Here is a 19,781-nt window from a genome sequence, read left to right as displayed (position 1 = left end):
GGAGCGCCCCTCCCCGTCTGGGCCGCGGTCGGTGCCGGGCAGGCAGAGGGTCGGCGCCGCCATCGCCATGGGCACCCGCGACGACGAGTACGACTATCTGTTCAAAGGTACGTGCTCAGCAGGGCCGCGGCCGCCGCACCGCGCCGGTCTCGGCCGGGACCAGCGGGTCGCGCGGGCCCGGGGCGTCCGCCGCGGCCTTGGTGCGCGGGACGGCCTTGTGGGCCCCCGGCCTGGTCTGGAGCCGGGGCAGAGCTGGGGGAGCGGCGGCAGAGCCGCAAGGGCCTGCCCGCTCCGCTCCACCCCGGCCCGGCCCGGTCCGGCCCGCGTGGGCTGTGCGCCAGCAGCTGGGCGGCTGCGATCCCCGGGGGCGACCGGAGCCGCGGCGGGGAGCGGGCGGGCCGCGGGCCGGGGCTGTGCCCAGCCGTGCCCGTGGCTGTGTGGAGATCGCCTGGTGTAGAGTCGGAGCTGCCAAACCGTCAGCTTCGGTGGAGGCTCCTTCGCAGGTCCCCGCTGAGCGCCGGTACCGGGAGCCTGGGAGCGGAGCAGCGTTAACTGGCTGTGCTGATGGGTGCTTGCCGCCTGCCCTGCCCCTTCCTGTGGCATGTCGGGCTGGCCAGGGCTCTTGTGAGGGCTCGGTGCTGCTCCTCCTGCGCTGGCTCCGGGACAGTCGGGGGATGTCATCCCGTGGGATGGCTGCGGGGTCTCTGTCCCGTGGGTGTTTCCCCAGGCCGGCCTGTCCAGGGGCTCAAGCTGCCCAATTTCCCGGAGCAGCCCACAGCTCTGCCTGTGAGGCCCGAGGAGCAGTGCAGGTGGGTGTAGCACCCTCGGCTTTGGTTTCCTAGCCTGTTTTGCACTAGATCTACTGTTGGTAGAGTGGCTGAAAGCTGATTTCCATCCCCAGAGTTCGCTCTTGGGAGGGGCAGTGCCAGCGGTGCTGTGGCGGACTGTGAGGGCTCTGGGGGTCTCCTGCTGCTGTGACAATTTCCCAGGCATTCGATGTCTTTGTACCTGGACGCTCACAAGGGCAGCAGTGCTTCTGAACTGGTGGAGCAAAGAAAAGAACAGTTACTCATCTGTGGGAAATATTTTATAAATATATTTGCCCATTTGCTTTATTTGTTTTACAGTGGGTTGAATCTTGAAGACAATGGGGGAAAAAAAGCCCTTATTTCTTCTCTGCCTATAAAGCAGACAACCAGCCTGTAAAAATATACTAAACTGTCTGAGTCTAAAGTAGTTTCCTTCTGAAGTCTGTTTCCCAGGTGGTTTAATAGCCAGGAACTTGAAAGCCTAAAAATTGTACTTATTTTTTTCTTGCTCTGAATTGTCAATTAGCTAGGGAGAATGCATTCATCTTGAAAATACTTGCTTTGAAATGCGTTTTTAATGTTATTTGGAATGAGACTGAACCTAAAGCCATTTGGTCAGGATCTGTGCTGTGGTGATGCTGGCAAACTTTGTAGCACTTCATAAAAAATGGGTGAGAGAATTGTCCTTTTCTGTGCATCTTTTGGGAGGGGTTGTTGTGTGGATTTCTAAAAAAAAAAAATAGATAGAGAAGGATTTCTTTGTGGGTTTGATTATTTATCTTTTCCTTCTTCTGAGGCTTTTTGGGACTAGACAAAAAAAAATATAAATGGGACCAAGTGGGGTGAGTGCTCTGCTGTGGGACCAACTCTCCTACTTTTTGCCTCCTTCAATAGTAGAATTAAACCTCAAGGGCAGTTGCTGTAATGATGTCCGGGACTCAGTTTGGTTTGTGATTTAGCCCCTTCTTAGCTACACAGATGACTTTTGAACTATGTTCTGTCAGTCTGTGTAGTAGTTAGAGGTAGAAATAATGATGTAGGAGGATCTTAAGTCAGGGAAGGTTTGTTTTGATTAAATTTAAAGCTTGATTGTTTCCCCTGCCACCTGTTTCCAAAGGACAGCGTGTGGCAGGCAATGACTACTCAAGGTTTGGGAGCAGTCTGGGATTGTGAGTGATTACAGTCAGATCTGCTCTGCTGACCTACTGCTTCTTTGTTCCCAATTTCCCTTTTTTTCTGCGTGCATCCCAGCAGAACTGTTTATTTTATTGATCACAACAGAATATTACTCTTTACCAAAGTGCCTAAGCCAGCCTTTGGGGGAAGGAGCTGAGCTGTGTGTGCAGGGCTGCGTGGGGTGTGAGACTGCGAAGAGCTTGTGCCTGTGCTCAGGGATGTGACCCAAGTGGAGCCAGCAGTCCTGGCCTCTATTCCCAGTTAGTTTTGTAGCAGGAATGGTGAAAAAGCAGGGACTTTTCAGGATGTGTTTTGAATGCGTTGATTTGGAATTGAATTCGTGACCTTTGAAGAGCCATTAAAAATGTTGGAAGCCTTGTACCTATTAAATGTGAGCTGCACATTAATTTTGCTCCCAAGATTAGCTACTATCAGTGTTTATTTTAAAAATTAAATCTGAGGTTGTGCAGATGTGTGCTGGCTCATGAAAAAGGCAGGAAAAATCAGCCATAGGGCAAAAGAGCATTCTTTTACTTTTGTGGGAATTTAGACTGCTCTGATTAGTCTCTGTGTAGCTAAGGCTGTGGTTTTTAACAACAAATGTGTATCCTATTAGTCACCAATATCTGGCAACCTTATGTACTTCAGATTTATCACAAACTCTCATTAGATGGTCTCTGCTAGAGGGAGTCTTAATCTTCTTATATACTCAAAAATATATATTCTTTTCCCCAGATTGATAAATGAGTGTTTTTAGAATTGTGTCATAAACTTGATTTGTTTATTTCCTCTTTCTTACCAGTGATGTATGGCACTGCAATTTCCATTCTGACTTTGGCTTGTTGCGTACAAGGATGTCAGCATCCAGGGCAGGTGTTTGGGGTGGGATTGTGCTGCAGCTCTGGGTGTTGCAGACACAGGAGGCAGAGTGAGGTGGTGACTGAGTTGATGGATGGGTGATGTGGTGGTGATGCATAACCCACAGAGTGGCAGTGGGTGCTGGAGGAGAGGGAAAATCAGGAAATACTGAAGGAGCAGGATTCAGGATATAAACAGGGCACTGTGCAAGGCTTGTCTGTGTGCTCTGGGCCATCTGAAGGTGGCTGGTGCTGGTTATTGGTTCATGTCACTGCCAGGATCTTTTCATCTCCAGTGTGGCCCTTAGGGGCATTTTGAGAGCGAGTTCCTCGGTTCTGGTGAGATGTGTTTAGAGAGTATTCAGACTCTTAACCTCTCATTGGGAACTCTTTCCTTCTCTGTCATGACTTCTGAATTTGAACAGGCAATACTGTGAGGCGGTCTGTTACCAAATTTAGAAACTTTCCCAAGATCTAATCACTTAGTCCAGAATGTTGAAGGTTCTTGCCCAGCTCCCGTAGAAAATAAGTTTGTAGCTCTCTCTGCATGTAGGGCCCCCAGTCTTGGCATCTTTCTCCTGAAAGTGAAAATGTCATTTTACTGCTCAAGATTGGGTATTAATAGGAAGCACATGGAAACTCTAGGAATGCTCTTTATTGAATTGGGATCTGGTTGCCTTCCTGTGACTTCTGAAAAAGGCTCTCCTAGAAGCTCTGCTGGAGTGTGGGGCAGCACGGTGAAGGGAGCCTGTGAATAACCAGCCAGAGGAGCACAGGACCCCTGGAATTTTCTTCCAGTGACAGATGGAGTTAATGACCTGGGAGCCATTTGCATGGTTTATGCCCCAAATTGATACTTTTAAAATGCCAGAGCCTGAGAGATGGCTAGAATGTGGAAAGGCTGTGCTTTCTCCAGCTGCAAACTCATGGGAAGATAGCTCCCTTCAGAAACAGTTGGAAGCCTCAGGGGTCTTCCAATCTGGTCTAGCTTGTGTGGTGGATATTGTTACTTTTGGTTCTGGCCGGGGCTTTGCTGTAGGATAGAGCCTACTCCAGCTCCAGGTCCCTGGGCAGGATGGGTGACCTCTGCCTGTTCTTGGAAGCTCCCGTGGAATTAGTGATGGAAAACTGTCCAGAAAATAAAGCTGACAAAATCCTAGAGTTATAACTTGGAATAAAATATTTTTTTTTTTAATCTATCTGTTCTCATACCCTAAAAAGTGGTTGAGGCTGCTTGCCAGGGCAGGCAGAGCCCTGTGAGGAGCTGGTTGAGGTTCTCCTGGGTGGGAGTTGTGGTGCCTTGCCACGCTGTGCGGGCTGCCCGTTCCTGCTGTGCTGTGTTTGCCTGCTCAGCTGTGCCAGCACAATTGTCTGCTGTGCTCTCAGGCAGATGAGCTGCACAGGGGCTCTCCAGCCTTTCAACAATGGCCCTGTGCAGCAGAGCCAGGGTCAGCACCAGCCGGGGAATGTGCTCAGGGCTGGGATGGCAGCGAGCTGGAGCAGGGCTCCATCCTCAACAATGGCCTGAGCAGAGAAAAGCTGCAGCACCACTGAAAGACAAGTACGATCCTTGGCCCTGGGAAAACACTGGTGAGCTCATTCTGGGAGTGTGCAATGAGAAGGTTCTTCTGTAGTTGCTGGGGGGAAATTGAGACTATTTTTTGTCCATGAATGAGGAAGATCAGCAAATCTGTGCTTAGAACTGGAGTAGGAAATATTCCCAAGGTTAAAGAAGCTCACAGAGGCTGGCTGCCTTTCTTCCTTTTTTGCTTGAGCCAGGACACTTGAATTCCAAAGGGTATGTGATAAGAGTGTTTGTGAGAGGAAGGGAGCTTGGCTCAGCTGTTTCAGCTCTGTTTCTCTCTGTTGTTTCTTGCTCTCATCTATAAGCAAAAAAGTAGAGGGAACCTCCTGCCTCAAGATGTGCCTTTGTTTTCACAATTCCTTTCAGGAAAGCTGGGTTTTGTGTGCTGAAGATCTCTGCACTTACATTTTTCTGTTATCATGGCAACACCATGTGTGGGGGCAGAGGTTTCTAGCTCATCTCTTACTTCTCATGCAGTCTACTACAACTTGTTTTGTTGGATGAAGTTCTGCTTTGCTTTGTATCTTTTTTGTAGTACCAAATATCTCCTGTTTTCCCCTTTTTGTGGTGAACAGATTTATTAATTAAATTATTGAATTAGAATACCCTATATGACTCCAACAGGGACTGCAAATGATTGTTTGCTTACCATGTTTTTTATTTTTTAAAATAAAAATAGAGTACACTTACACTGTACAAAGGCTTTTGTTGGGCAGACAAGTGGCCTGTTGCCGTGTTCTTGCCTGTAGTGTTTCTTAAAATGTGGCTTGCAGCCTTCCTGTGCCAAAGGTTGAGTGTGTGAGGGGCATGTCTTACCTCTGCCTGCTGCAGTGGTTGGGGCTTCCAAAGCACTGTTTGACTCTGAGAGTCACTGTAGCAATTTCTCATTTTCATCTCTGAGGACCAGGCTCCCACAAAACAGCCTGGGGCTCTCCTGGGCTTGGAGAAGCAAGGTGTGCATAGTAAAGACTGTGGTGTTGTCTGTGTTGTCTCTCCTGTGTTATCTGACTCATTTTTGGTGGGTGCTGCCTGCCAGGCCTCACTGCAGCCTGGAGTTTGTGCTGGTGTGAGAAATTAATTGTGAAAATAACGTCTCTGCTTTCAGTTGTGTTGATTGGAGACTCTGGAGTTGGGAAAAGTAATCTTCTGTCACGTTTCACACGCAATGAGTTCAATCTGGAAAGCAAGAGCACCATTGGGGTGGAATTTGCCACCAGGAGCATCCAGGTGGATGGGAAGACGATAAAAGCCCAGATCTGGGACACTGCGGGCCAGGAGCGATACCGAGCCATCACCTCAGCGTGAGTACCCTGCCTGTGCTCCATGGGATTCCAGAGAGATAAATGCTGCAGATAAATGGATGGGTAGAGGGTGAAACACACTTGGCACACATGACATGTCATTGTGACAGGCTTAAGTGTGGATCCAAGTCATATATCCAAATACTTTTGTGTTCCCTTGATTAATATAATGAAAGTACGTTTTAGAGTCTCATGTTATGGTTATGGAAACAAATGACAGCTTAAATCAAAACTGTGGGAAATTCTGTTGGAGTTTTGGGATTTAGTTTTTTGTCTGTGCTGAATGTGCTGCATTCATTATGTGGAGCGAGTGTCATTTCAGATGGAAGCTGGGTACTGTTGGTATCAAGCTTTGGTCTAGGTATGGTGGCTTACTGTAACACCCATGGCTTCTGGTCTCCACTGCCTCCTCAGTCTTGAGACTGAGGGTATTTTTAGGAAAACCTGCAGCCACAAAGTCCTTTGAAATCTCAATGACTTAGAATTAGTCACAGCCCTGAAAATTAGATACATGAGCGCAGACACTGAATAGCCAGCAAGTAGGAAGGGAACAATGGTAGTGCAGGCTGTGCAACATCAGGCACAATCCCTGGAGGTGAGAAGCTTTTTCACCTGTGGCACCCTGTTAATCTGCAGAGTGGTTTGAGCTCTGTCTATTTCTATGCTGGCAAAAGTATCCTGCAGAGGACAAAAAGCAAATCCTTTGGTCAGACCTGGTTCTCCAGAGCATTTTTTGATCAGTGAGTTGATTTTTTGTTATGTTACAGATGTGTATCAGTTTTTAAAGGTAAAAACATGTTTCTGAGTCACGAACTGATTGAGCCATTAAACTCAAGGTAAAAGGAATTTTGTCAGGATGGGAGAAAACCAGGAGACCCTGAAGCCCAAAGGGAGCAGTCTATACGGAAAGGGATGCAGAAGCAGATGTAAGTGACGATTTCAAATTGAATATTTTCTGGAATTTTTAGTGTGACTTAAAGAAAATTTTTTGTGACCCTTGCTCTTGCTCTAAAAACTTCTAGTCTAGTCTGGGTCAACAACAACAGGTTTTACTGCTGGGAGTTAGTGCAGCTGCAGTCCTGTGATCCTGCCTCTCCTTTGTGCTGGCACTTGTTGCTGCTTGACACATCACTCAGCCAGTTCAGCCTGCTCGGCCAGCAGAATGCCAAACATCAGGGAAAAGAGAATGATTTCTGCTGACTTGGTGCCCTGACTCAGTTCAACAGCATGTCAGACAGGTGCTGGCAGAACTGAGGAGAAATGGTAGGATTGTGTGGAAGAGAGATACGGATGTTACAGGATTGCTGATACAGATTGGCTTGTGTTGAAATGGGCCCAAACCTGCGCTGAGGAGGCAAACCCTGTTCCTGGATTAAAGGTTGGTGGATAGTGACAATATAGTCCAGAGTCCCCTCTTTAATTTGTAGGAGGGACAGGAGATAGTTGAAGGATCAGGAACAAATACTCACATTTTATTAAGGGCTGTTTTCCTGGAGAAAGTTAGGTTGTAACTTCACAAAAACCTCCCAGCTGCAGCGATTCTGCAATGGTGAGTTTTCCTATACACAGCTGGAGCAGACAGGACATTTTCAGTCCTGGTTTCTGGAGGCTCTCCAGCATTTTGGTACACACACTGGATTTTTTTAGAAATGCTATTAGAAGAAAGCGTTGCATTTGGAACTTGGTCTTATGTCCCATTCTCGGCTGTTTTTGATGGCCTGGAAAGGCTCGGGATGGCCTTGGGACAGCCCGCGCTCCAAAGGACGAAAAGAGTCTTCAGGTTTTTTCTTGGTCTTCAGTGTTTATTAGTTTTTATGTACAAGATTTTCTCCTGGCCTGACAGAGCACAGCACGTCAGCCATGAGCACACTGAGAGCCCTCGGGGTGGTCACTTATCTTTATACCCAAAACTACGTATAAGACATTTACCTATTTTCCCCAATGCCTTTCACCCTTATTGACAAGTGCACTTTTAGTAAGAACCAATCCCAAAGTGCCACCACCACCACAGAAGATGGAGGCCAAGAAGAAGAAGGACAGGACACGCCCCAATTCCTCCATCTTGCTTCTCTTGACCCCCCTGTACCGAGATTCTAAAACCTGTGTTTCACACTTTAATTAACCTATCCCTTCACCATTTATCCCAGTGAGATCCTCCCATCCTCATACAGGTGTCGTCTCCTGTGCAGGATCAAAGTGCAGCCACCAGACACTTCTGGCAACATTCCAGGACCTCCGAGCCCCCCAAGGGTTATCTCGGTGACTCTGCACATCAGGACTGATGTGCTGAGATCCCACAGTCTTAGGGTTCAGAACCACTCCAACAAGAGTACCTGCATCAGCACAGCTTTTTCTGACAAGGAGCGTGTTACAGAAGGCGGGATGGGCTAGGTGCTGGTGTGGCTGGGACAGAGCCCTGCTGAAGGGCCGTGCCTCTGTGCCTCCTGCTTTCAGCTACTACCGCGGTGCTGTTGGGGCTCTGCTCGTCTATGACATCGCCAAACACCTCACCTACGAGAACGTGGAGCGCTGGCTGAAGGAGCTGCGGGACCACGCCGACAACAACATCGTCATCATGCTGGTGGGCAACAAGAGCGACCTGCGCCACCTGCGGGCCGTGCCCACCGACGAGGCCCGGGCCTTCGCAGGTATGTGCTGAAAGCGAAGGGAGCCGACCCATCTTTATTGTTGATCAGCATCGACTCCGATTTATTGATCAAATCAGCCACTTTTTATAACAGTGTTAATTGACTTCATGCATATTGCAAAATTTGAGCTCACGATAGGCTACAGAGAAAACTCTAACCCCTCCTTTTGTTTACAATACCTGTGGTTTGTTTATTGAAAACAGGATCAGTGTTCTCAGAGAGCCCAAGGACAGAATGTTTGCCTGTTATGGGAAGACTGTCTGAGATTGAGAACCTAATTATTTACAGATTCAAGCCTGGGAAATGCTGCTTTACAGCTACCTTTTACTTTTCCCTCAGCTGTATACCTTCATGGCCTCTTTCTTTGAGCCATGCTTGAACCAGGCTCTCCACAGGTATGGCTGGGGCTGCTGGCATCTCACCGTTTGGCCAGTGCTCAGCTCCCACCTCCAGCTTTAGTTTGGACCCTAAAAAAGGCATTTGAGATGTTTTGTTAGTTTTTGGTTTTTTTATATTGAAATATCTTGACTTATTAACTGGCATGTGTGGTTGGTTTGGTTTTTTTGGAGAATTCTCTTTGCCATTTTTAGTTTGCAGTTTTCTGTTGTTTTTTAAATCTAGTGGTAGTACATGTTTTTGAAGCACTGTCCTTGAGCTGCCTGATAGCTGAAGAATAAACACTTCTTCTAACAAGGCTAGAAACAGTAAGCAGTGTTCAGAAGAGAGAATATCACAATAAAAATTAAAAAAATCACAATATAAAATGTCCATCCTTCCTTCCTAGAGACCTGCTTCTGCTGAGTAGATATCAATGTGGACAGCTACAAATGAATGCTGAAGCTTCTCTTAGATGGGGTGGTTGCTGCTCTAGAGCACTGATGCATGTAGTGGTGTCATCTAGTCTCATTTAATGCAGCAATCATCAGGTTTGAGAATTATCATTTGTTGGGAGAAGTCAAGTGAGTTATGTAAGATGCTGCCACTGCATTCCTTCTCTCTTCCTTACCTGGCAGAGCACTGGTCAGATATTCGTCTGTCCTGAAAGGCCTGGGGACATTCAGCTTTTGTGTGGCTGTCAAGCTTGGAGGTGGATTGTAAATGTACAACTTGTAAAATACCTCTAGAAATGTTACCAAGGCTTGCTTATACACACTTTCTGAAGTTTGCTGGTAAGCAAGTACCCTGAGGGTAATAAAGCCACTTTAAGTTTTCAGATGGAGGAGAAGTGACATTTATGTAAAAGAAGCAAAACAAGTTGGTGGGTGCCCCAGATAGTCTCTTACTTCGGTCACTTGATTCAGCTTCTCACTTTTTAACCCTGGACTTCCTCCTAAGGCTGTTTTAAATTGCTAGTGATGCTCTAATTGTTGCTGTTTAAGCTCCATTACTGAAATTTGCCTGTTCCTGGGCAGGTGATACAGAACCATTCTAGGTATGATATTTGAGTGCTAATCACTTTCTTTTTTTAATAATAATTTTTAAAAATTGCATTGTAAGAGGAAAGAAGAAAATAGACTGTTTCAGGGGGTCATTGTTATTTGGAAGTGGGGTCTGATTAGGGAAATGTAGGTCTTTTGATCTTGGGATTGCAGAGGAGAATTGTGTCTCTGTAGCAGCTGATGTGCTTTTGCTGGGGCTCTTGTTCAAGGTACCTCTGGGTGTGATCTGTAGCCAGAAGACAATGGTATTTTGTGTTGTTTGGCTGAGCAAGGGCTGCAGTGGGGAAAATGTTCTTGCACTTTGGGCAAAGGAAATGTTGCTGAACTCCAGCACCAAGATGTTCCTTTTGCAACAAGGAAATGAGAAAAAATTACTGTACCCTGGCTGGTTTGGCCTAAAGTAAAAGTTAAAAAACCTCAAAGTAAATGTGAAATAAAGTGTCGTTAATTTGTTTAACTGAACCACTTCTTGTTTATTACAGAAAAAAATAACTTATCTTTTATTGAAACATCTGCCCTGGACTCTACAAATGTAGAAGAAGCCTTCAAGAACATCCTTACAGGTATGGTTTGTTATGGATTCAGAGGAGCAGCTGAGGTGGTGGATCTTCTTCATGGGCATAGTCTGTAGTTTTCTGGAATGTTTTGGAAATGAGTGATGGGAACAGTGGTTGCTTTGCAAGCTTTCTGATCTCAGCTTTGTGTTCTGCCTCCCACCCCATACACCCCTTTCTGTCCCAGGTGAGGGTTTCTGTCTCCTGGAGGTTTCTATCTCCTGATATTCCATAAGTTCAAGCTATTGCAATAGCACTGTTGTAAAGGGACTGCTAACTGTACTTCTGTGCCTGCACAAAATCTCAGCAGTGAAGCCCCAGCCATGCTGGAAGTTAAATGTTGCAGTATCTTCTCTTGCACCAAAGCAGGCTGGTAGCATTTTCGGACTACTGAACTTTTAGTCTCAGCTGATAGCAGAGGTGGTGACTGCACTGCACCAACAACATCTTCTGCAGAAAAGTGTCATAGGAAGGGGACCAGGACACCAGGTGGTTCATCACAGGTCCAATTTATTGAAGGAAGCATCAAACACTTATACAGCAAATAATAAGCTTATGAATATTCTGTAAGCCAAGCAATCTATTGGTTAAACTATACCATGAACTCTTCTTCATTCTTTAGGGGTTACATCTCTCTTTTCTCATGTCTCTTTCACTATTTGTTATTATACTACAGCTAGGCCCAAGGACACACTATCAACGCAGGTGCAAGATTTGGAATTAGCCATGGCTTTGTACTTTTCCATTCTCTAGTCTCCTAAATTTCCTAACAGAGAAGGACCTGGAGGTTCTGGAGGATGTCAAGTTGACAGTGAGCCATGGGCAGGGACACCTCCCACTGTCCCAGGCTGCTCCCAGCCCTGTCCAGCCTGGCCTTGGGCACTGCCAGGGATCCAGGGGCAGCCCCAGCTGCTCTGGGCACCCTGTGCCAGGGCCTGCCCACCCTCACAGCCAAGAATTTCTTCTCACTATCCCATCTAACCCTGCCCTGTGGCAGTGGGAAGCCATTCCCCCTTGTTCTGTACCTCCAGGCCCTTGTCCAAAGTCCCTCTGCAGCTCTCTTGGGGCACTGTAGTTGTTGGTGGTCTGCATTAAGATCTTCCCAGAGCCTTTTCTTCTCCAGACTGAACAACCCCAGCTCTGGCTCCAAGGTGCCCAAGAAGAGGCAGACAGGAAATAAAGGGTAGCCAAGCTGCCCCCATAGGTAAAAGCCTGACAGATGAGGAATGGGCTGTATTTGGTGCCCAGCAGATCTGTGTTATTAAAGAGCCACTAGTGAAGCATCTGGAGTGTGAGGCAGAGCTGACTGCCCAGAGCTGGAGCTGGGCTGGTCTTGCACTGTGTAGCAGATTTGTGGCTTATCTGGGACACTTGGCTGGATTTGAAGCAACTTCCCTGGCACTTAGAGAGAGTATTTTTTATTTTAGTGTTCTGAGTGTAGTTAAACAGTCACCATCCATCCTGTCTTCCCTTGCAGTGTTGTCCTGAGACTGACCCTGGTTAGAGATGCTGGCCTCAGGCCACTCTGGGAGAGCCACAGTGCTGTAACACCTCAATCTGAGGTCAGGCCCAGGCAAACTGAACTCAAACCCCTCTCTCTCACAGCACCCTGGGCTCCCAAAAGTGTTGAATTTGTCTGGTGAGGTAGCATAGGCACATGGATAATAAGACTGAGAAGTCCTGAAAAGGTTATTCCTAAAGTGATTACACCTGGGGGAGAATCATCCTTCTAAGAGAGAAGGAACCTAGGAAAATGTGCTGTGTAGAGTAGTGAGTTGGGAACCACCACAGGGGACTTGGTGGAGGGAAGAGAATGGGAACAGCAGGGCAGGAGTTTCCTTACTGGCCACTTGTTTGAGGAATAACTAACAACTGGAAGAAAAGAAAAACCACAAAGCACCCCAAAGAGATGCTACACCAAAGCAAAGGGGACTTGGCAACCACTCTAAACAGCTGAAATTCAAATACTGTACTGAGCAGGAAAGAAAAAGGTGTGACAGCCTCTGAACAACCCTCCTCCCTTTAGCAAAGATCTCTTGGTAGCCAGTGGCAACAAGATTGGCCTTGAGTTAAAGGTTTTCATTTTAAACAACATAAATATATGTTGTGCAGATTCTTAAAAAAAAAACCCCAAAAAACCACCAAAAATCCCCTTAAAAAAATCCTGCAAAGTCCTCTGTGATTTTTAATCCTTACTAAAGGCTTTGGGTGTTGCTGTTTTGGGGTTGTGGCTGTATGAATGTGACCATAATGTTTACCACAGACTTCCAGGAAAGTACTTGCCCTTTTCCTGTTTCACAATGGAGGGAAGTTGGAACAAGGACTTATAGTCAGTGAAATAATTTAACTTAAAAACCTTTCCACTTACTAGACTTCTGCTAAGTATGCAATTGAAACAGTTTGTTTGTGAAAGCTTTTAAGTTGGCAGTCTGTCTTCAGTGGTTACAGCTTTGTGGATCTGTATGCTTTCAAGCATTAAGTTAGTTTGAGTCAAATAAATTCATTTGGAGAAGTCTGGGGCTTTATGGACCCATGCAGCTTTTACTGTCATAGGTAGGAAAGCTGATGTGTTGCAGAGGAGCATTGCTGTTACTTGGTAAGAACACTGATGTGTTGCAGACGAGCATTGCTGTTACTTGGTAAGAACACTGATGTGTTGCAGAGGAGCATTGCTGTTACCTGGTGGCAGCAGGTTGCCAGGAGTGGAGGTGGGCATCGGGTAACCTGTTGCTGCTCAGCAGGTTTCCCAGCACCCTGGTGATTGGTGTTTCTAGAGTATGCTGCTCACTTTTTTTTAATCAGAAAGATGATGATTCCCTGTTTTAGAATGAGCATTCTTGCTCCTTTCTCATTTGAAAACCTATTGGAATATGATCCCAATATTACCAGGTAGATTGTGCCCGTGCCCGTCTGACCCTTGCTGCTGGGCCAAAGGCGGCAGCTGTGGTGTTTCACCTCAGAGACGCTTTTGGCTGGCTGGGTGTTGCAGCTGGGCACTGAAACAAACCCAGGCTTGTAGAAACTCAGTTTACCTCAGGTGGAAAGGCTTCAGGCTAGGGTGAGGAGGAAAAGAAGACGGATTCTGCCGGAGGGTTTATATCCAGAGTTTTATTCCGTGGTCACAGATGTCTGAATCTTGGTAACAGCTCCAACAGAATCCCTAGCACATGGTTCTGGATCAATTGAAGCCCAGGGACAGGGGGAGGGGAAGGGACAGGTGAGCAGCAACCAGGTGGGAGGAGGAGGGTCTCAGGGGACGAGGGACACCCAGACAGGCCAATGACCCCAGGCCTGAATTGCATCCTTTGAACCTGACCAACCACACGAGGCCTTGCTGGAATTTTGACTGATTGACAGAACTCACTCAGCAAGGGGGCGAGGGGGAAGGGAGAGAGGTATTGCCACACCTGGGAAGGGACTGGGAAGTAAAACAGGAAGTTGCAACACGCTGCAACAAAACCCTTTTAATAATCCCCATTTTCATGGAATCATTGAAAGAGAACAGGATAGGAAGTGCTATTGTGGAAGGCAGTGAGGACTCTTGTCTTTATAACTTTTCCAGACAGAGCTGATGTATTCATTCCAGAGATGGAATGCCAGCCAGATGTTACACACTATTGGAATATGAATCCCAATATTTCCAGTTATATTGTGCCTGGGCCAGTCTGACCCTCGCTGCTAGGCCAAAGGCAGCAACTGTGGTGTAATCACCCCAGAGATACCTTTGGCTTGCTGGTGGTTGCAGCTGGGCACTGAACAAGTCCAGGCTTGTTAGGAACTCCGTTTACCTCAGGAGGAAGACTTCAGGCGAATGGTGAGGAGAAAAAGGAGATGGATTCTGCTGGAGGGTTTAATCCAGAGGTTTATTCCATGGTTACAGAGGTCTGAATGTAGGCAACTGCTCCAACAGAATCTCGGCCGCATGGTCTGATTCACCTTTTAAGCTCAGGGACAGGGGGAGGGGAGGTACAGGTGAGCCACCAACCCGATGAGAGGGGCAGGGTCTCAGGGGGGGATGACACCCAGACAGGCCAATGACCCCCAGGCCTGAGGGGCATCCTTTGAACTTGACCAGCCACTCGAGGCCTTACTGGAATGTTAAGCCTGAATGACTCACTCAGCATGGGGGCAAGGGGGAAGGGAGAGAGGTATAGGCACACCTGGGTAATGGACCCGGAAGCTTAAGACACACCGCAACATCACACCACATCTGATTAGCTTAGATTCCCTTTCAGAGCCCTCAAGTTGAAATCTCCTTCTCAGTTCCGGCATGTTCTCACCGTGTGCTGTCCTTGCAGAGATCTACCGCATCGTGTCGCAGAAGCAAATCGCCGACCGGTCTGCGCACGATGAGTCTCCAGGCAACAACGTGGTGGATATCAGCGTCCCGCCAACCACTGACGGACAGAAATCCAACAAACTCCAGTGCTGTCAGAACCTGTGACCTTCTCTAGATGACTCTTGTGCCCTCCACTTTGTCTGTGCTTCATTTAGAAACTTGTGTGCACTTCCTATCTCCTGTGATTCAGTGACTCCCTCCTCCCTCCTTTATTCCATTCCCAAGTCTCCCCTCTCATATTAGAGCTTTAATTGTAGGGCTAACATCCTCCTGCCTCTGAAACCCCTTCCATGTGGTGACTTCTGGGCTTGAAATGTAGTCACTGATCTGATAGACATGTTTGTGTTGGAAAATCTGCTGCTGGATATTATCCCATGAAACACTCTTATCAAATAGGCTTGTTTTGGTTTTGCTAGGATTTTTTCAGTTTGGTTTTGTTGTTGTTGTTATTTTCTGGGAGGGGAACAATGGGACTTGACTCTACCAGTTGAAGAAATAACTATATTTAGGTGACAAGGTTTTTTCCTCCCATAATCAGATATCTCTTTTTCTTGTGTTTCTGTAAACATGGGGGAGAAATTAAACTAGCTATCCTGCCAAATGCTCTGTTTTCTGTCCTGATGAAGTCTCACAGTGAGGATTTTAGTGGCTGCACACACATAAGAAAGCTGTTGAAAATAACATTACTTATTCTGTAATTACCCCTAATACAGTTAGTCTGGCTGTGTAGTTTACTGTTTCCTGCTTGGGAAATCTTTCTCTCTTCTTGTTTATTTGGGAACAATGAAATATGTCTGCATTGCTTTCTCTGCCACCATGAATGCCTGTGCAGGCTTTATGAAGTGGCGTAATATTTATTCATGGCTTATGTTAATCAGTTAACATTATTGTACAGTAAGTGCCAGCACATTGATTTCAGAAACCTTTTGCAGCCTGTACAAGTAGGCTTCTTTTTGTACTGTAGGTCAGTGTCTGAAAGCAGGATCTGCGCTAGTTCCAGGGGTTTTTTTTTGCATGCTGCTTTTTCTCTAGATCTCTCCTGCCCCTGTCTGAGTGAGTGAGGCAATATTTTCATGTCACATATATACCTGCACTTGTAAGGGTTTTGGTTGTTGTAGAGAAACACAATACTTTATACATTTTGTAAAACTTCTGCAGATCCATAGTATCTGGAACTTTCTCTTCATGATCTTTCACTATTGACCTCTACTAAAATGCATAATATTAGGATTTCACATAATAACTACTAATCTGTTGTTTTCTTCTTACCGTTTTACTGAACTGCAGACTGTAACTCTTAAATGATTGTACTTCACTGATGTAACAGATTTGTCATCGGCAGGGCTAACTACTGTAATTCTTCATTGTGCTGAATGGGAAGAATGTTACCACAACTTTGTGTAGTCAGTCTCTTGCTTGCTTGTGCAAATCTCTGATGGCTTTTCATCACTCACTAGCTCTTGCACACCTGTATCCCCTCTGGTATCCGCTGAATGTTCTGATGGCAAATACTGGGTGAAATGGTCTAAAGGAAGAGCTGGAAAGCACCTGCTGCTCCCTGAAGGCTTGTGGCACCATTTGCAGTGAGTTTTTGCTCTGTATTCTGAGCCTGTACCTCACTGGATGAATCCCAGCTGCATATTAGTGAGTTGATTTTTCTTTACTGATACAAAGCAAATATGAAACTGTGAATTGTGCTTGAAGAGGAAATCTGACATTCCAGTCTCAACTGTTCTGTCTGGTTACGTAATAAAATTAAGGGCAGTTAACGCTGATGGTTTTTCTTTTATAAGATTTCCAGACCAATGCCTTTAATTTTGTACTGTATGCACTGAGAGGGCTCCAGCTCACAGCACAGGATGCACGTGGTGCTGGCACTTTTACTCTTCAGCTTTGTTTAGAGGTTCCCTTCAAGGTTCAAGGGTGCATGCTTGCAGCCTGATCCCATTGAATGAGGGTATGAATTCCTTGGTAGGCATCACAGGGCTCTGTCCTAAGGGAGTTCCAGTTCAGGAAGCACTTTCAACACTTGATATTTGCTTCCCTAGCATTCTGTTGAGAGAAGGTGGGAACTGGGATATCTCCTTTTTGGTGGTCCAAGACCAGAACATGAAATGCAGTCAGTGTTCAGACAGTTGGCAATGAGAGAATGGAAAATTCTGAAATACTGAAAATATTTCATTTGAGAACAAGTGGACACTGGTGGAGGTGGGTTCCTTAATTTTTGAACAAACTTTATATAAAGAAATCAGCTGGACAGCATGAGGAGAAATTGTACTGTTAAGAAGACTCATTAGTTCAGCGTGATGTATTAACATGCTTACTCTGCAAGTCTTGCTCTTAACATGAAGTTTCTAGAATCAGTCTGGCCTGGTGTGAGAAGTCAAGAAAACAGTTTAGTTACTTGCTTGTCTCTTCAAAGATTTTCTTTAGTCTTTGACTTTGTGGAAGGCTTTAAACTTCGCTGCAGAGTCCCAGTGAAAGGTCAGTGTCTAGGGCTTAAGTGCAGTTAAATTTATGGGTATTGAAGAGCTCTTGAACAACTCCCTTGTCCAAAGCCCCTGAGCACTGGTGGACCTTGGACCATTCTGTTGTGTTGTGTGGCAGGGAGGGTCTCCTGCCCTGTGCTGGGGCACACAGGGCAGTGGGTGTGTGCCCACCTGCACCCATGCAGCTCCTGGGAGCCCTGGGAATGGGCTGGGGGCTTTCACCTGCTGTGGTCCCTCCCTGTGAGACAAGGCTCTTCTCCAGGCTGCTGTGCTGCTCTCCAGGCAGAGCCGCAGCCCCTCTGTGGGTCTGAGGTGCTCCTGCCCAGAGTAAGCACAGGGCTGTGTGTGATAATAGAAAAAGGACATTGGATCAGTTGTGCCAGGTTAGGCCATGTTCCTGTGCACAGACTGGGGACAAGGCTTGTGGTCTGGGGTTCCTGGGGTCCTGATGAAGCATTGTGTGCTCCTTAGAAACTGCATCCACACAACCCAGCCCTCTACTGTGCTGGAATTACTGAGGGGAAGACTTGGAGGAATCCTGAGGAAGCTGGAAATGCTGGGAGAGCTGTCTGACATTCAGAGAAGCTCTGCAATATCCCAGACTCCTTAAGCAGGCTTTCCTGATGTGGAAATTACAGACTACATGTAACCTCAACTTGACTGCTTCATCCCACAGCTTTGCTGGCTGTGTGTCTCTCAGTATTACTGTCAGGAAAAAAAAAGGTTACAGCTCTCTTCCATCTGCCCCAAGGGATTTGAGGGCTAAGTTTGGCTTTTGTAAAATTCCTGATAACAGGAAAGCTGCCTGTGAAAAGAAGGAATGTGTGCTTTGCTTGCTTTACTTGGATGTTGAGGCTGACTTTCCTTTAACTATTGAAAACACTACAAAGCCCTGAGTACTGCCACCTGTGCCATAACCACAGAGGCTCCTGCTGCTGTCTAGAACAGCTTCCTTAATGCAGAATTAGGCAGGAGTCTGTCGTGCTGCCTCTCCTACTGATGGGGAGGGTGAAGGCCAAAATGCATCCATAAGAGTGACTTGGTCCTGAGCACACGAACAGTGAATTGGTAAAATGAATTCCTTGGGCAGATCAGATCAATGCAGACTCTTTTCCTGCAAAGTCATTGCTTCCAGACAGGGGAGTTAGTCTGGGATCTTCACTGGAGCCTGCACAGAACAAGGAGGTTTAGTTCCTAGGAAAGTTTTAAAGCTCCATATTTGTATAAATCTAAAAATCCAGTTGATGAGTTATGGCTTGCGACTTAGTTACAAAGATTTCAGTGAGTGCTGTGGAGGCCAGCTCTGTGGGGGCAGGGATGCCCCGTTTGGGTGCTGTCCTGTGACTCCCTGCTGACCTCTCGTGTGAGCACAGAGCTCTTGGCTGGCCCTGGTGGGGCTTGGGCTGAGCCTTTATTTGAACCAGTTACTTAACACAAGCTGTTGGAGAATTGTACAGGAGGTATTTTTGCTCCTGGTGTTTTGATCCCTGCGTGCTGTTCTGCTCCACAAGGTGGGGTGGGATCTGTCTGTGGGTGAGTCTTACCAAGCCTTGGTGCTCATTTCCCTTCCAAGCAGAAGGAAGAACTTGCTTAGAGGTTCTGGACTCCATAGAAGAAAAGAAGATCCCAGGGAAGTGGCTCAGTCACCTAGGGAAGATTTTTTCCTCCATAAAAAACTAAAACAGTGTTAAAGGTAGGGGCTTGAATTTCAGCTAAGGAAAATCAGACAATTGGAGGTTAAGATGAACTGTCCTTCAAGTAAAGCACAGTAAGTGGGGGCTGAAGGGTGGATTCTCTTTACTTTGCAGACTCTTAAATGAAGTTGGTGATTTATGGAATGTTTCCATGGAATGAGTATCTCCAGGGCTGCACTGTTTCAATAAATAACAGCAATTCCTATTTTACACTGATCAGATAATGCATGGTAGTGTTGACTATCAGGCTTTGTAGGCTATAAATAGTAGTGGGCCTTTATGCAACCCAGAAGAGAGGTTCCTTTCATTTACTTTTATTCCTGGTTCCTGTGTTAAGTGCAATTCACTTTGTAAATAAACACACCACTCGATTTTTGTGCATGGTTATGATGTATTGTGGATATAAAGATTGCCAAATCATACCGTCTGTGTAAAGTTCTGTTCCAGACAACTGCGGAATGAACTGGGGGGGCTCCCGAGCCAGAGCGCGGGATGGGGCGGGGATGCCCCTGCCAGGGCCCCGGGAGCGGCGGGACGGGGTTCCCGCTGTCCCCGGGGCTTTGCACTGCCGCAGGGCGGTGTCCCGCGGTCCTCGTGTCCCGCTGTCCCGGTGTCCCTCTGTCCCCGTGTCCCGCGGTGCCCCTGTCCCGGTGTCCCCGTGTCCCCCTGTCCCGGTGTCCCCCTGTCCCTCTGTCCCGCTCTGGGGCCGGCGCTGGCCGAGCCCTCCCAGTGCTGGGGGCGGGGGGCAGGGCGGGGGCGGGCCCTGCGCTGGGGGCGGAGCAAGAGGGGGAGGGCGGGGCCCGAGGGGCGGGGCGGGGCTAAGGAAGGGCGGGGCGTGGCCGCAGGGCCGCCATTGGCCGCCGGCTGTTGCCAGCGGGGTCGCGTTGCTA

The 19,781-nt window shown here is 47.1% G+C and overlaps 1 protein-coding gene across 1 annotated transcript; it reads left to right on the top strand.

Annotated features, from left to right (window-relative positions):
* On the top strand, nucleotides 1-16,483 carry RAB11B (RAB11B, member RAS oncogene family). Its single transcript, XM_054290972.1, has 5 exons — nucleotides 1-107; nucleotides 5,533-5,728; nucleotides 8,183-8,376; nucleotides 10,298-10,378; nucleotides 14,668-16,483. The coding sequence occupies exons 1-5, from the start codon at nucleotides 68-70 to the stop codon at nucleotides 14,811-14,813; spliced, it is 657 nt and encodes a 218-aa protein (XP_054146947.1). The 5' UTR covers nucleotides 1-67; the 3' UTR covers nucleotides 14,814-16,483.
* Nucleotides 16,484-19,781: the final 3,298 nt, after the last annotated feature.

This window comes from Melozone crissalis, unplaced genomic scaffold, assembly GCF_028551555.1.
Source record: "Melozone crissalis strain CALT ecotype California unplaced genomic scaffold, PUWL_Pcris_2 ptg000088l_1, whole genome shotgun sequence".
In the NCBI taxonomy this organism is placed as follows: domain Eukaryota; kingdom Metazoa; phylum Chordata; class Aves; order Passeriformes; family Passerellidae; genus Melozone; species Melozone crissalis.
This window is presented reverse-complemented; position numbering and strand designations above follow the sequence as displayed.